Source organism: Tiliqua scincoides, chromosome 1 (genome assembly GCF_035046505.1).
Source record: "Tiliqua scincoides isolate rTilSci1 chromosome 1, rTilSci1.hap2, whole genome shotgun sequence".
NCBI classification, from domain to species: Eukaryota; Metazoa; Chordata; class Lepidosauria; order Squamata; family Scincidae; genus Tiliqua; species Tiliqua scincoides.
In genome coordinates, this window is record NC_089821.1 from 132958841 (window position 1) to 132975013 (window position 16173).

Genomic DNA, 16173 nt, shown 5'->3' on the forward strand with positions numbered 1-16173 from the left:
AACATAGACCTGTAAAATATATTTGGTTTATTAAAGAAAGATTAAAGTTACACATATAGGAAAAGGCAGTCATGGCCTCAGATAAAGACTTACAGAAAACTTCAGTTCTAACATAATAAAGCTAACTTCCTAGACTACATTTTTCCTTTCTTTCACCTGGTTTTTCAAACCATAAGAGAAAACAACTGCCTCCTAGACAACCTGTTTGAACAGGTACCCATGATAGAAGTCAGAACCAAATGAAGACAAGCAACAAGCAATAGACACCCTTCCCTTCCTTCGGGATTCCTTCCTTCGGGATCACGTCGCTCAGGGGGCTGCAGGGACTGGGGTGCACTCTCCAGTTCCTGCAGCAGCGCAAGCACCTGCAGGGCACCCTAGGTCAGGGAAAGGGAGAGTGGAGTGATCTGCTCTGCCTCCGCAAAAGTGGAGGCACTCGTGCAGGGCTCCCTGCACAAAGGGACGGCTGCTGCAGGGACTGGAAGGTGCACCCCAGTCCCTGCAGCCCCGTCAGAAGGGAAAGCGGAGCGATTGTGCGCCACTTCCGGTCTTGCGGAGCGGGGCGCGATTACTCTGCTTTCACTTTTCCTGACCTTGAGGAGCCCTGCCGAAGGTTGAGCAGGGCTCCCCGCACCCTGGGAGGCTGCAGGAGGCTTGGGCAAGTGCGCCCAAGCCCCTGCAGCCCCCCTGAGCGGCGCGATCCACAGGATCCACAGGCGCCTTCTCCCTGTCTCCTGGCTGCCCCCACCCCTTAAGGTGGCAAAGGCCAGGACCCACAGGCTGGGGCATCATGATGCTCCATTTTGAATACCAGCCGCCCTGGGTCCCTTTTAGGGAGAAGTGTGGTATACAAATAAAGTTTATTATTTTTATTATTACCACTGCCTTATAGTAATGACACCTGAGACAGCCAACCAGATTACAAAATGGTCAGAAACTTCTGGAAGGCTGGACAAGTTAGTTACTTTCGATGGCTGACTCTTACACCTCCCAACCAGAAACCACACCACTGTAAGCAATCTTCTTTGATGAGCGAGACCTTGGCCAGCAAGGAATGCCCCTGACCCCATTATATGGTTCTCTTGGCCACTGACAAGCAGATACTTTCTCACCTACTAATCTGCACCTTTCTTACCAGCTGCAAAGAGGCAACCACATGTTCCAAGATGGACACAGTCTTGGGCTTAGATTTTACCTGTTCATGACATTGTAGTTTACCAGTTAAGATGTGAGCTGAAAAGTTCCTACTTCAAGCGATACTTAAGTAGGATTGCCAACTTTCAGCTGGCCTTTGTAGCAGTAGCTTTAACAGCAGTTTGATGTGCAAACATCAGCAAGGAATTGTGTTCATTTCAATGCTGTGGAAAGCTTCAGCCACTGATAGCTATAATTTAAACTGCTGTTAAAGGCACAAGAACAGATTGGGTTGGTTTTTCTGGTCAGTTGGCAATTGCCTACCTCCTGCTGCACTCTAGCTCCTCATAGAAGGAACTGTGGAGAAAGATGAGGAGAGGACTGAGTTTTTGCTCTCCCCTTTGCTTGAGAATTTTTATAGAGTTAATATTTCTTCGAACAGTGTAAAATAAAACAGAAAAATAGACCGCTTTACCCTACAGCAGGGGTGCTCACACTTTTTTTGGCTCGAGAGCTACTTTGAAACCCAGCAAGGCCCAGAGATCTACCAGAGTTTTTTTTACAATGTTCACGCCATCATAACATATAACATTTATGTGTACAATGTATGTTGGTGTACCTTGAGCCCCACTGAGTATAACAGGACTTACTCCTGAGTAGACATGCCTAGGATTAGGCTGTGAGGCTGCAATCCTAGCCACACTTACCTGGGAGTAAGCCCCATTGAGTACAATGGGCCTTACTCCCGGCGTTTCCTCCCAGAGGCACCTGAAGGGGGGGTCGGCACTCCGCGATCTACTCATTTTGCCTCGCGATCTACCGGTAGATCGCGATCCACTTATTGAGCACCCCTGCCCTACAGCATTGTGAATACGACTAACTCATGAGTCCCAACAACATATCCTGTCTGGAATGCAGCCTACAAGTGTAACTGTGTCAGTAATTATTTGGGTTATATTAAATGGACTTAATGAGGAAGCTTGAGTAAGAACTGTATAAAATCTTACTGTATATTTCCCTTTGCACTACAAGTCACCACATTCCTGGCAAACACACTTTATCTTTGGAGAGAGATGTCTATTGATCTGTAGGGATAGGATATTAGGTGGGCTATGCTGAAGCTTCTCTCATTTTTTCCACATAGTACTGAGATTACGTGAAGCATTTTAAACACCTGAACTGCTCTTCTTAAGACTTATTGATGATTATGACTGAGGGGTGTCAGTCTTGACACAAAAACAATTTCATTATTTGTCTTGGGTTCATTGGGTTGGCTCCAAAGAGCCATGAGTAGAAGGGAAATAGCTGCTAGTGCTATTCTGAAAATGTTGATAGATGAACAGTGCAATCCTACCTTGCGCTGGAACAGGCAGGCCAGAAGGCCTGTGCTATATCCAGCGCAAGATTGGGGCCAGAAGTGGCTCAGCCAGAGGCAAGGGGAAACTCTTTCCTTTACTGCCAGGTAAGTAACCACAGCCCCAAATGGGTCCCCTCGGACTTGCACCACCTCCAGAGGTGGCATAAATACAAGGAGAACAGAGCAGCTTCAGGCCACTTCGTGCTGCTCAGGGAACGGGTTGGAATCTGGCATAACAGCTGGGTCCCAGCCCCGCCTCCTGCTCCCTGCCAGTGCTGGGACTGCCCTCCGCCTGCCCTCCCCCTTCCCCAGAATGCCTCTCTCCCGCCTCCTCTCTGACTTCTCCCCACCCTCCCCAGACCCCTGCTTTGTCCAAGCTTGGCCAATGCAACCCTCCCTCCCCAACTCAGCCTGGGCGCTGGATGTAGCCTCTGTTGGCTGGCACACGTCCCTGCACCGGCCCGGCCAACTCTCAAGGAGGCGCAAACGTGCTTTACGGCTCATTTGCAAACCTCCTGGGCCAGCGCAAGTCCCTGGGCTGGTGCAGTCAGGATTGCGCCCGAAGTTGCATAAGGGTTCATACATGTTTATACACCAGAGGTTCCCAAATTGGGGTGTCATGATGCCCCAGCCAAGGAAGCCCTGCCTCTGCCCCCTTAAGGTCGGGGCAATAGTGCAAGCAGCAACGCAATCATACCACTTCCAGGGACAAAGGTTTGTTTTTGTTTTTTAAACTTATCTGTAGCAGCGCTGGCCCTCTGGAGGGTCTGCAGGTCTCCCCACACCTCCAAACCGCTGTAAATAGTGAAAAAGGCCATTTTTTATTTTCGTTGTGAAACTGAAGTGGCAATTTTTTACTATTTACAGCAGTGTGGAGGTGCGGGGACCCTGCAGAGTCCCCGCATGGTTCCTGGACCCTCCAGAGGGCTAGTGCTGCCACTAGTAAGCGTGGGGAAAACCCTTTTGTCCCAAGCAGTGGTGCAATTGTGGCAACCATGTAACTGCCTTCACTGTAAGTGCTGCCCTGCAAGCACTTTACACCTGTTCCCAAACTCTCAGAGACTTTGGGAACCACTACTATACACTGAAGATTCATAGCAGTTCTCATTTTTGTATTTGTATAAGAAATTGTGCAAGCAGGATACATTTTGTTTTAGTTTCACTTTGCATGTGCATTGAGGTATAAGGCAGCTGTTTTGTGATCAGGAGATGTGTTCTGCTGGAGGAAGGGTGCTGTTGGATCCAGTTGATTGCTCTGTGAAAGTTCAAATGGTTCTTTGATTTTTTTTTTTTAAACCAAGGTTTTCCAAGTTACTTGAGATGGTATTGTTTAAGAAGTTTCATTTGAGAAAGCAGCAAATAAAGTCATCCCTCCTGGTTCCAGGACCTCTTGCAGATACCAGATTTCATGGATGCTCAAGTTGGTTATGTGGTCACCATGGCAACAGCAGGCAAGGCCCATGAGGTCTCAGTGGGGCTGGACCTTACTCCGCCCTCTTGCCTCCAGCCTATGGGAGAGTGGGGTCAGTGCAGCCAGAGGCCCATCTGGGAACTGCAGCAACAGCTAGTTGCTTTTTTTCCTTGCTTGCCCTCTGCTTTGTCTGCAGTCAGTCCGGGCCAGTAAGCATTATGACGTGTTATGGCCCCCTGCCAGCAACTGGTTTAGCCACTGGGCACACCAACGTCTACTGTGAACTGGTTCTAGTAGAATTATTTCATCTCCTCTTACACTGCTGAGTTCTATGAGTGACACTGCTTGTCAAGTAGACTGGCAGTTGATGAAGAGGCAGGAAAGAGAGGCAACACATTCAGACACATATCTCTTCCTTTATCACCATTTCCACCACCCCTCATGAAGGGAATGAGCAAGGAGTGATTGTCCTTGCTCACCCTGCTTCCTTCTTTTTCCCCCAAATATTTTTGATCCACAGTTAGTTGAATCAGTGGATACAGAACCCGTGGATACAGAGGGCAACTGTATAACAAACATTGTCTTTTTAGTCATAGCTGTTAGCTCTGAAATCCCTGCCTTATGACATATTTCTGCAGGAAACGTATGCAAACAGATAGTTGAAGGGCTATGGTTCCATGATGATGTGATTGGAGAAGACAAAAGGATTAAAAGAAGCACACAATAAATATGATATTCCGAGATTTACTGAATGAAGTGAACCAGCCCTTTAGATTTTCCCTTCATGGGTTCTGAATCTGTATTACTAATCCGCCTGAATGGCATCATCAGGCTAAAATATTCATTCTCCTGTGAATGTACTATCTGTTAATAACTTTTTTCAGATCAGATGTGAAATAACACACACTATTTCTTGCTTTTAGCTGTCAATTTCTTTTTTTCCACAAGGTTATATCTTTGACTACATTTCTGCAGACTCATTTCATAGTACAAATCTACTTGTTTTAGGTTTGGTTTCAGCTTCCTCTTATAGTTTTCATCAATAAATTGTCTGGTGCAAAGACCAGTTTCTCTATGTGGGCAGCCAAAAAACGAAGGGGGAGGCACAGAAAATGTGTTGGTACCAGCTTACGGATACTCCACCCTTTCACCAAATGAACTTCTATGGAGAACATTGCAACAAGGCCTGAATAAATGTGCGCCTGAAGAAGCACAAGATGATGCCCCTTGGACCTAGCCAGATGAGTTGTACATTGAACAATTAACAGCAACATTTGAGTGTTTTAAAAAGTGTTTGAGTGTTTAAAAAAAAGAAAACATAGGACAATATCAAGAAATGACTCCACTGTTGACACTGAAGGAAAGGCCTGATGATGTGAAGATACCTGAACACATGGAATTTATAATCATTAAGAGATTAGTGACGCATAATATAATAATTGGTTCCAGACATTCTAGTCGGTTAGTAGTACCAGTAAGTGTTTTCCCTGTTATTTTACCAAAATATGTTCCTTCCTTACCCTTTGGCCCTGGTGCACTGAGAAATTCACAAGGTCTGCTATTTTGGTGAAATACCAGACAGCATACAGTACTTTCTCTTCCAGCTATAACTATTTTCCCTTGCATATGCTCAGGTTTGGATGCCAGTCCCCCGGCCAGTACTCATGAACTCACCATTCCCAATGATGTGAGTATCGCATCTCAATGCTCTCCATATCATTTTATAAACATAGTAGTTTGCAAATGACATTTAGGCCACCCAGTTTTAGAAAAACTATTCCTTAACTCCAGGTGTGTTGTTTCAAACTACTTTGTCAAAGTCTAATTGTTGTTTAAGGAATGAAACCAAGAATTGGGGGTGAGGGCTTGCCTTTGCTAATTTTCTTTAGTGATTTGGTAATTGTACAATTTGCTTGATTGACATGTCCAAAGAATGATGCCACTTTCTGTTCTTCATGAGAGCTATAGTGTAAGGGGTGTGCAATTTGCAGTGAGGTATTGGCTCAGCAGTTTAACATGATGTCTTATGGGATGAACGGGGAACTGTTTTTCTTGCTCATTCTGATCCTAATCAAAATTCCAAATGGTAATCTAATCAGTGCAATCTGTTCTGAACTTTGCTCAACTGCAAAGTTGAGTGGGAAAATGGTGGGCCTTGTTTTGCGATGGTTTGATTATTCAGAAACAAGCATAATTATTTAGAAACATGATTATTGAGAAACAAGCCCTACCAAGATTATTGTGACTTACTTCCTAATAATAGTGCATCAGAAGGCAGCCTTTACGGTCAGGGAGATTACTCCTGATAGATTGGTGTGATCTCTGTAGATCTCTGTAGATAGATCTCTGTACTGCAGTGAAAAGGACATCAACCTAAGAAGTAGCTTCTTAAATCTCATTTTAGTGTATCCCATTGGATCCCATTCAGTGGATCCCAAGGAAATTCTTCCAAATACCTTGTTGCTTCTTAATTGCTAGTGAGGTAATCCTGCATACCTTTTTATATGTTGCAAGCAGTTAAAAATTGGTAAATTCTTGTTATCTAGATCACATTTTATGGGTTGATCTGGAATAAGATTGGTAGCTGGAAGGTCCTTCCTTTGGGTAAGGGATTAGACTAGATCACTTTCAGAAACATGATTATACTTAGACGAAAGTCAACTGAAATTCTATTAATTGGGCCAGTTGTTTCTTTGGAAAAAATCAGGCCATGGCAGCAAATACTGTTTTGCATATACAGAGATAAATTTGCAGGTTTCCATACAGAATGTAACCCCATTTCTTCAGCATCAGGGCTTTGTCAAGGTGGGTATATCTTAGCGAAGAGCTGACCTTTGTATCTTGTGGCTGCTGAAGATGTGGGTCCTTTGGCTGCTCAGTATCCAAGGCAGTATCCAAGTATTGTTGAACGTTAAGGAATTATTGTATTATTGTAGCATACACTTCCTTGAATTACAGCTCACTTCATCAGGGGTATGAATCCACTTCATGCATCTGTGAAGGGGGCGTTAGTGCGTAGAAGATTATGCCATAAATCTGTTAGGTGCAACAAACCTCTTCATTGGAGGGGGCAGTTTGTAGAACTTTTGTGTTGCAACTTGGGTAATAATATTGAGAGACTGTCATTACTATTCTTCTCTGGTGAAAGCTGAAATAGCTCAAGAAAACTTGCTTTCAGGGTCCAGTCGCACAGGGTTGTTGTCAGCTTTTACAATAAAAGCAGGCCTCCACAGTCTTGTCTCTCAAAGTTTTGAGAGACAAGACTTTCCCAGCTAGAGGCTGCTAGGCATTCATTGGATCTGAGACCTAAGCCCTCTTCAGATTAGTACATCTTCAGATGTAACTGAGTATGCTGAATTCAGTTACAGGGGGAGACAGGAGCACACTAGTAAGCCTTATCCCTGGTGCCAGTGCATTTTGTAGCCCCACCTGTGTCTCTCCAGGTGCAAAGTTTATCGGCAGAGGCAAAGACTGAGTGATACTCAAGATATTATCCTTCCTGTGATTTGCACTGGGTACCCAGTGTTCCAAATCACATGGAGGGTAACTCCCTACATACAGTGTTTGCCTCAGAAGACAAATGACGTACCTAAGAGAGTGGGGAGGGGCAGGTCTATAGACTTCATTAGCACCAGGGCTTGCCAGTACACTCTCATTGGCATCATAACCAATGAGACTGTGCAGTTACCAACACTGTGCAGTTACATAAACACCTGAATAGGGTTCCATTTAGCTGCAATTCAAGGATGACTAAATTCAATATTACTGGAGTAAGCACTGACAAATTTGAACCATATACAAAAACAGCATTACCTTAAATACACCTTCCTCAAAAGGTGTTTTCCATCTACTTGATGCAGGGTTGTAATTGGTACAAGGAACATATATTAGCTTTGATGCAACTTAACTCATTCATGTTCAGCATCTTCATGCATACATTGTAAGACAGTATTAATGTCCAAAAATATACAGACTTCACAAAGAGTTACTGAAAATGGACTTAACACACAAATGACTCTGCATACTTCCTAATGCATCCTTTTGAATGAACAGAAGTCACATGGAATAAATGATTTTGTTGTTGTTGTTTTGTCTTACGGACAATCTGTCCAATCTGTTTGAAGCTCTTTTGTTATTCTCAGGACTAAACCTATCAAGTCCAGATCATTATCTAGTGACATTATCTAGTGAGATTGCAGTGCTATTGGGTGAGCTATTATCTGTCCAAAGAACTTGGAAGCAATCATAAAGGATTTGCATATCCAAGAACCAAAGGCAATTGTAGGATCTGGCAAGGATCTCTTTGAATAACATGTTTGAGGAGATAACTGGGTTTTGCCAACACATGAGAAAACATAAGGATTATTTGGGTATGTTCTTAGACCCAGAAATACAAGCTATAGTTGAAACTGCTGTATAGAGAGTTGAATATTGGAGATAATAAAATTTAATTTGTGTATGAGCACGACTAAGGAACTAAATGCCTGACTACAACAATGTTCATTTTTGGGGGGGGGGGGGGGTATATATGGGATTAGTGCCTATCTCATTGCCTTGAAAAACAAAATATCATTGCCTTGGTAAAAGATAAAGATGGTGGGAGAAGGGTGGGAGATGAGGAAACATGGACTGTAGAAGTAACTCAGGTTATATTTTGTGTATGAATAAATCAGATCCCACTAGCAGTCTCAAGAGGCCCAGATACACAATTTTTTATTATTCCACTTTTCATGGTGTGGGTGGCTCAGGTTGGCGACAAAAGCAGTACACTGGAAGCAGACCTCTCCAAAACAGAGCTTTCTTTGATGGGGACTGTTATTTATATAATAACAACATGTGTACTTTATGAAAAGCATTTACCCCTCAGTCAACAAGCCTTCCAGAGCCGTTTATGTAAAATCAAAACCCTGGAAAATCATTACAACGGAAAAAGTGGGGGTTTTGTTGTCTCCTTTTCTCCTCCTCCGCATGGAGTAGTTAGTGGGTTATGTGATCTCTCTGAGGCAAGAAGGGTGCAGTCCAAGCTAAAACAGGCACCAGTAGGTGGAGGTAGCGGGAAGGGAGGGGAGAGACCATCACTCATAATAATTGCTATGTAGACAACTTTATGAACTCTTTTGCTTTAAAATGGTATCATCATCATAAGTGAAGAGTGGGATATGGAGCTAGCTACCCATATCTGGGCAAGCTCACAAGTGTGTCAGGGGCTTGGGTGATGACTCTGAAATAGGAAATTGAGAGCTTCAGCACTGCTTCACACAGTTTTTGTGCAGCAAAATATTAGCAGTGATGGGAACCAAGACAACACAGGCTCTAAAAGTCACCTCAGCTATTTGAATAGCCATTCCCTTATTTTTGTCACTTTCCAGCATGACAAAGAAGACATCTTGACCTTTGTATATATGGCAGGTGAACTGCCGGATCCTATCCCCCCCAGCCCATAGCATACAACTCTGCATTTAGTTGCTGAAGTCCCAGGAGAGTCAGAGGGTATGTTGGACCAGGAAAACAGGGATAGGATATTGGTATGTGCTGCCACCACCAAGAACTCCCACTCTTGCCCCAAACTATTCCTAGTTTGGTCTTGATCATTCCCCCCCCCCCCCCGCCACTGATGTGGGCTGACGGAGCTGGTTTTGCATGCACAGGATCTCCAGCCATTTGCACCAGCCACCCCGAAGTACATGAGAGCAGCATGTCTTCCACATTGCCGGACTGGGACTTACAGCAGTGATCACAAGACTGGGCTGGCACTAGTGACTGTTTATAAACCAAACAATAGCACAAGGCTAGAAAGCTTTCTCTGTAGTAAGAAATTTAAGTAAACCCTGGATGATATCAAGACAAGAACAAGAACAACAGGATAATGGTGAAAAACAGAGTCTTATGTCATTTCCAGAATAGTAAAATAAAACTGAACAGAAACAATTGCTTTGAGATATCTGGCAAATTCTGTGCTGATCATTGATTATAGCTTATAACTCTGGAGGACCCCATTTAAGAAATTCTCCCATGCCTTTTTTTCTAGCTAATAGGCTGCATAATTGGACGCCAAGGGACAAAAATCAATGAAATTAGACAGATGTCTGGAGCACAGATCAAAATTGCCAATGCCACAGAAGGCTCATCAGAACGTCAAATTACCATCACAGGGACCCCAGCTAACATCAGCCTTGCTCAGTACCTCATCAATGCCAGGTGAGAGCATTAGGGCCCCATTCAGCACTTCCATCCCATTTTCATGACCATGCTCATCAAATGTAAAAAAAACCCCAAAAAACAGCAGTCAGTTGGGCTGAAACCTCACATAGAAACAACATGAATCATATAACATTTATACCTGATGACGCAGTTTACACGCATTATGTTTATTCATCAAGGAGTTAAGTTTTTGTTAATAAAATGAACAGGACTGCCAACAATTATTTGATCTCATTGTATTATTTTAGCTTGGCTCTCTTATATTTACCAGGGAAGAACAACTGCCTCTATTTATCACCTCTATTCAGTATAGCATCCTTCCTGTTTGCTGGTGTCTCCCTTGTGTGTGTGTGTGTGTGTGTGTTTCAAGTGGGAGCCTGTTGGGGACAAGAACCACCTTCCATTCCTTGTGCTATGTCAACCACTTCAAGAACTTAAATGGTGTATCGATATTATTATTCAATTTCCAATGTAATCTTTTCTGTTCACTTCTTACATATTCCTGTAGCTAATCTGACATGTCTTTTAAGTCATTCACAGAGAGGTTGAATTCAGCTGGCAACACAGAACAAAACGTAAAGTGTGTTTGCATGCCCTGCACATTTATTCTTAGACCAACACTTTTCTGAAGGAGGGCAGCAATCATAAAACACAATATCTTAGTAGAAACTACACAACAAAATACAAATTAAAACTTTTGTAGCATTTCCACAAACCAGCAAGCAAAATGTGTTGCAAGGTGCAGACTACTGTGGAGGAAGTGTACTATAATTTTCTTCCCCTCTGTTCTTTTTAATAATAAATGTAGCTGTGCTTGAATGCAAGAGGGTGCTTTTACATGAAGAGAACAAAATAAGTTTAACAAAATCCATCATATCAGAGGCTACATGCATGCAAATTAGTTTGACAGAATTATTGGCAGCCCCTGCAACTTGTGTGAAATTTTTGAAAGTAGAGTGGGTGTGACATGGAATCCTTGAACTCATTGCTTAAGCACTTTTTCCTCCCTTCTCCCACATTTCTATTTCCCTTTGTTTATTCTAGGCTGACGTCTGAGGTAACTGGAATGGGCACACTGTAATTTCTACTCATTATTCTTCCTGCATCATGTGACCCCATCAAGCCAATGACATTTCACCCAGCTTCTACAATCTGTATACTTACTGGTTCACACACACTCCTTTATCTCCTTAGATTCTTTTCTTTAATAATAAATATATGTATATATAAACATATATATATATGCATATGTGCACATATATATAGATATGTGCACAAACTAATAAGTTTCTTTATAAGTTGCGTTTGGTGCTCCTGATTTTTTCCTGAATTTTTAATTGTTGCTCCAGATCAGTCTGTGTTTCAGAAAAACAGTACTCATTATTTTAAGTAGGTTTTGCTGGGGTTTCCCTTGGTAAGACTTCAGATGACAGTTGGTCTCCCTAGTACCTGTTAGTTCTATTTAGCTAAGATATTTATCTTGGCTTTTTCATTTGTTTGCAGGACCTGCAGTAATACTGAGATCTGGCCTCATCTAGAACAGTGGTTGCTTTGCAATAGTTCTTTCCATTATTCCTTCAATTTTGAACCCTGCTTGTCCTTGGCCCATCCTTAAAACATTTGAACCTATGTCCTAAGAATGTGGCATGGCTCCCATATTATGTTGAAAGTAGACCATGGGGGAGCCAGCAAACGTAAACGGAGATCCTCATTGGCTCCCACATAGTCTATACAACTTCTAGTGTGGCAGAGCCAAAGCAAGCCATTTTCATTACAAAGCAGAGAACAGAGGGGAAACCTCTTTTTAAATGTAGAAATAACAGAGAATGGATATGATGAAATGAAATGGAAGTGTGGCAGGGACTGTTGAATGCATTCTTAAAACAGCCCACAGACTTTTGGACTTGGCTCAGGAAGCTCAGTCTCTGTGAGCCTGCTGTATTTGGCATTGTTTGTATTCAATAAAAGGCTGTGCAGCTCTGCTTGTAGCAAGCTTTGACTTTGGTCTCTGTGTTCTCCTTCTTGGTTCCTCTGACTGCATTATCCACCTCTTCTACCACCTTCTTACTTGTCAGTGAAAGAGGGCCTCATCTAGAACAGTGGTGGCTCTGTAATGGTCATTTCTCTCAATTATTCCATTATCCCTCTCATTTTTGAACCCTGCTGGTGCTTGGCTCATCCTTTGATATGACTGGAACCAATAACTGTATCATCAGGGTTTTTCCTCTCCTCTACATTCCTATTTACCTTTACTGATAAGAAGCAAATGTATCCAGAATCTTGTAAGTTGAGGATCTTGAAAGACAAGCTTATGGGAACAAGCTTATGGGACAGCTCACTGCAGCCAGCTCAAAATCTACCTAGAATACAAATAACAAGGAAACAAGGTAATAAATCAACCACTAGTTTTTTCTAAAACAGGATATACCAAATATATTATTTAGGTCTGTTCACACTGCACTGTCTCAGGGGATGGCAACTGTAGGAAAAAGCACGGGCCAGCTTCTAGCCACATTGACCAATGTGGAATCAGTCATGTGCATGGCACCCCCTATGCATTGAATTCAGCACTAATTGACCTTTGATGCACCATCAGCAACATTGAAAGTTGCTTCGTTGTCCACATTAGCCCTTACATAATTCCAACTGGGCACCTGCAAGAAACTGTTAAGTGGAGCAGTGGAGGATTTGTCAAATTCAAAACAGAAAAATGAATAAAGTACAGTATCTAGAAATGGGTCACTTCCTTCCCCAGCATACTGAAATTCTTAAAATCCTACACAGAATCTGATTAATATAAGTAGTAAGTGATGAGAATGGCAATAAAAAGTTGATGAAATAAGAAGTAAAGATCAAATCAAGGATTAGTTACTGTAAAACAGTAGGTATGAACAGGATGACCTTAGGATCTGTGGTGCTCAGTGCAACACCTTTCTCACCCCTGTATCCTCCCTACTCACCAGGATGAGCATGCCTAGAGTTGATGGTGCCTGCTGTGAAGTGTGGTACATAGAAGTAGGTGGCGGTGAAATGATGATGTCACCATCAACTACGGGGGAGGGGGCGGGATTTTGTGCCAAACAAACTGGGGTGGATGGGAGGTCTCACCAGCAGAGGCATTCCACTCACCACACCTGCCTCACAAGTGAGGTGCTGGCTACATCAGTAGGCAATCCACTCACCACTTTAGCATGCCTGCCCCAGGGTGGGACCCAATTGGTCCAAATCTGTGCCCTAAAGCCAGCCCTGGGTACAAATTAGTTACAAGGCAATATTGTCTCAGAAATTGCCTTTTCATTTATATTCCATATTCAGATGTAGTTTTTTTTTTATATATTACTATTAAGGCTTCACCTGGAAGTAGATATAATTTAACTTAGTGGGGTTTTCTTCTGAGTAGTCATGAATACAGGTGAGATGTCAATCAGGCACCAGGACTAGCTCAAGACTTCCTGGGGTCTGCCATGCTACATGCTGCCATCCTTACCTGATGATGTGCCAGCTCTCCTCCTCCCCATCGAGCTCTTCTTCTGCATACTTCCTCTTCTGGCCTGACCCCCCCCCCTTTTCAATCCTGAGAGTGGAAAGAGGAGGAAGTGGAGCCGTGGAGGCAAGTAGACAGATGAAGCCAATTGCCCCCTCCCCCACCAATCTGCCGCCTGATGTGGCTTGTCTGGTACAGATTATTTGCTTGCCAAGAAAGTTGTCCAAACACCTGGAAAATCAGGCCTATAGTTCTTAAGGATGGACTTCTCTTTTTCTAATTGCTGTTTTACTCAGAGATTCTAAGACACCATAATGATAAATCGTCTCAGTTAGAAATAAATATACCATCAGTATTATTTATATGCAAAGTCCTTATCTGTGAATTTGCTCATCCATGAGGGACAGAATTGCCATCTGTGCCGGTGCATTCAGAGCAAGGGGCTCAGCGCAACTAGGAGCAGACCAGCAGGGGAAAGAGAGCTTGTGGGAGGAGGAGGAGAGACCGTGAACTCCTCACAAACAGAAGGTAGCACCAATGTCATGCAGGGGGGAGAGGAAGAGATGCCTGTATAGTATATGGCAGATGTGGGGGGGGGGGTTGCGGTTATTGCATCCCGCCAATTATACTTCTTTTTTAGAAAGTTTGGGTCAATTTTCCACATTAAATGGGCATTGGTTTTGGCCCATAAAAAATTGGCAGACACATTTGTGTCTACTTTCAGATTTGCTTCACCATCTTGGACACCATCTAGGGGACTCTAGCTGAACCTTCACAACTCTGGCAATAATGAGAGGTTTCTGGAAGGCTACCTGAGGGCTGCTCTGGGGCAGGGGCAAGCAAGAGACAGGTGGAGGAGGAGGAAAGGTAAAGAAACTCCCTCCCCACTCTCAACACTGCTCGCTGTTGAGCCAGCAACCTTCAACTAGACAGGCGATATCCAGCAGGGCGGAGGAAGCATCAGATGTTGGAGTTGTTTATGAGCTCTTACTATCACCCAGCCCCACAGACTTCCAAGGTAAGATTCAGGTTCATCGAGTATATGGTGAAGAGTAGTGACGTAGCGAGTGAGGGACAGGGGTAACAGCCTTGGGGTGCATGACACCACAAATTACCCAACATCGCTAACATTGCGGACGTTATGAGTAACTCCATTATGCTATATACTGTTGGATGCAGGATTTCCAGATGAATGCAGTGCAAAAAGCCGGAGGAAATTATCCCCTTTCCATCAAAAGTTATAGCCAAAAAACCGGAAACCAAAAAATGCATGGAGCCCTATGGAAAGTGAAACCAATCCATATCGCATGTTTACTTGTGAGTAGGCAGACGTGCCTTAGTCCATCAGAAAGGGCAGGCTGAGAGGAGTCCAAAGACACCAGAATGGTTCCTATCTAATGAAAGCTGCCCCCAAAAAACACCCAAGAAGGAAGTCCCTCCCACCAAGCAGGTGAACTTATTGAGCCCTATGTAAAGTGAAAGTAAGCTACATGGTTGCATATACTCATGAGTAAGTAAACATGCCTTGGCTCCTGCTCAAGTCAGGCAAAGGGGAATGCAAGGCTGGTTGCATGGTCCCAATTTGATGAAAGTGGAGCTCAACAACTGCTCCAGAAGGCAGCACCCCCCCCCCCCAGCCCAAGAATAAAACAGCTTGAGCTGGTAAGGTGGGCACTGGGGAGGGCTGAAAATCTCACTGATTTTGTGTGGGTGTGTGTGTGGGTGTGGGTGTTATTGCAGGCAGGCTACAGAGAAAATTCACTTGGTGAAACAGGGTTAGCTTCCCCTTATTTAATTATCTGTTTTTCTTTAATTATTTATAATTATTTTATTTTGCTTGATGATGTCACTTCCAGCCATGACATCACTTCTGGTGGGTCCTGGACAGACTGTCATTCTAAAAAGTGGGTTCCAGTGTTAAAAGTTTGATAACCACTGCCTTAACTCAAAGCAGGCCAATGAGACATCCTGGGGGAGGGGGGTAACACCCTAGTGACCAAAATTCTGGAAATGGTGGCTTTTAGGAATAATGTTATATTTTAGAAAACATGTTATATATTGTTTGATGCAGAATTTCATCCATTGCTTGTGGGGAAATATTCACTGCATTTATTTTCTGGTCATTATTATTATTCATACTATGTCATGACTGTTACTATCTCTCAGTCTCACCTACCTCACAGGGTTGTTGTGAGGACAAAATAAGGGGAGGAACCATGTACACCATCCTGAGCTGCTTAGAGGAAGGGTAGTATAAAATGTGAATTAATTAATTAAGTAATAATTATTACTTAATTAATTAAGTTAAGTAACTAAATACTTATGTCATATGGAGTGACAAAAATTTATGGGCCCCTGGTGTCCTAGCTATGCCTCTGGTGAAGAGGCTTCCCTGGAACCTAGCTGGGGGTAGGCGGGCAAGTGGGCAGGGAAGCTCCTGGGTGAGCTTGGAGCTTTGTCACTAGCGGCTCTGCTGCAGTGAGGAGGGGGGGAGAGCCTATTCTTGAGCTCTGCTGGAGGCGAAGGCAGGCTAGACTCCCAGCAGCGCACAAACAAGTGATTCCATCTCAGCTGCGGGGTGGGCAG

At 43.5% G+C, this 16173-nt stretch overlaps 1 protein-coding gene across 9 annotated transcripts in view; it reads left to right on the plus strand.

The window, feature by feature from the left end:
* PCBP3 (poly(rC) binding protein 3) overlaps positions 1-11184 on the plus strand; it is a 43100-nt gene extending 31916 nt beyond the window's left edge. For all 9 annotated transcript variants that reach the window (XM_066637323.1, XM_066637330.1, XM_066637339.1 and 6 more), the window contains 3 exons: positions 5537-5589; positions 9931-10100; positions 11148-11184. In XM_066637323.1, coding sequence (XP_066493420.1) covers positions 5537-5589; positions 9931-10100; positions 11148-11184 — 260 coding nt within the window. The remainder of the gene's footprint in view (positions 1-5536; positions 5590-9930; positions 10101-11147) is intronic.
* The last annotated feature ends 4989 nt before the right edge of the window (positions 11185-16173 follow it).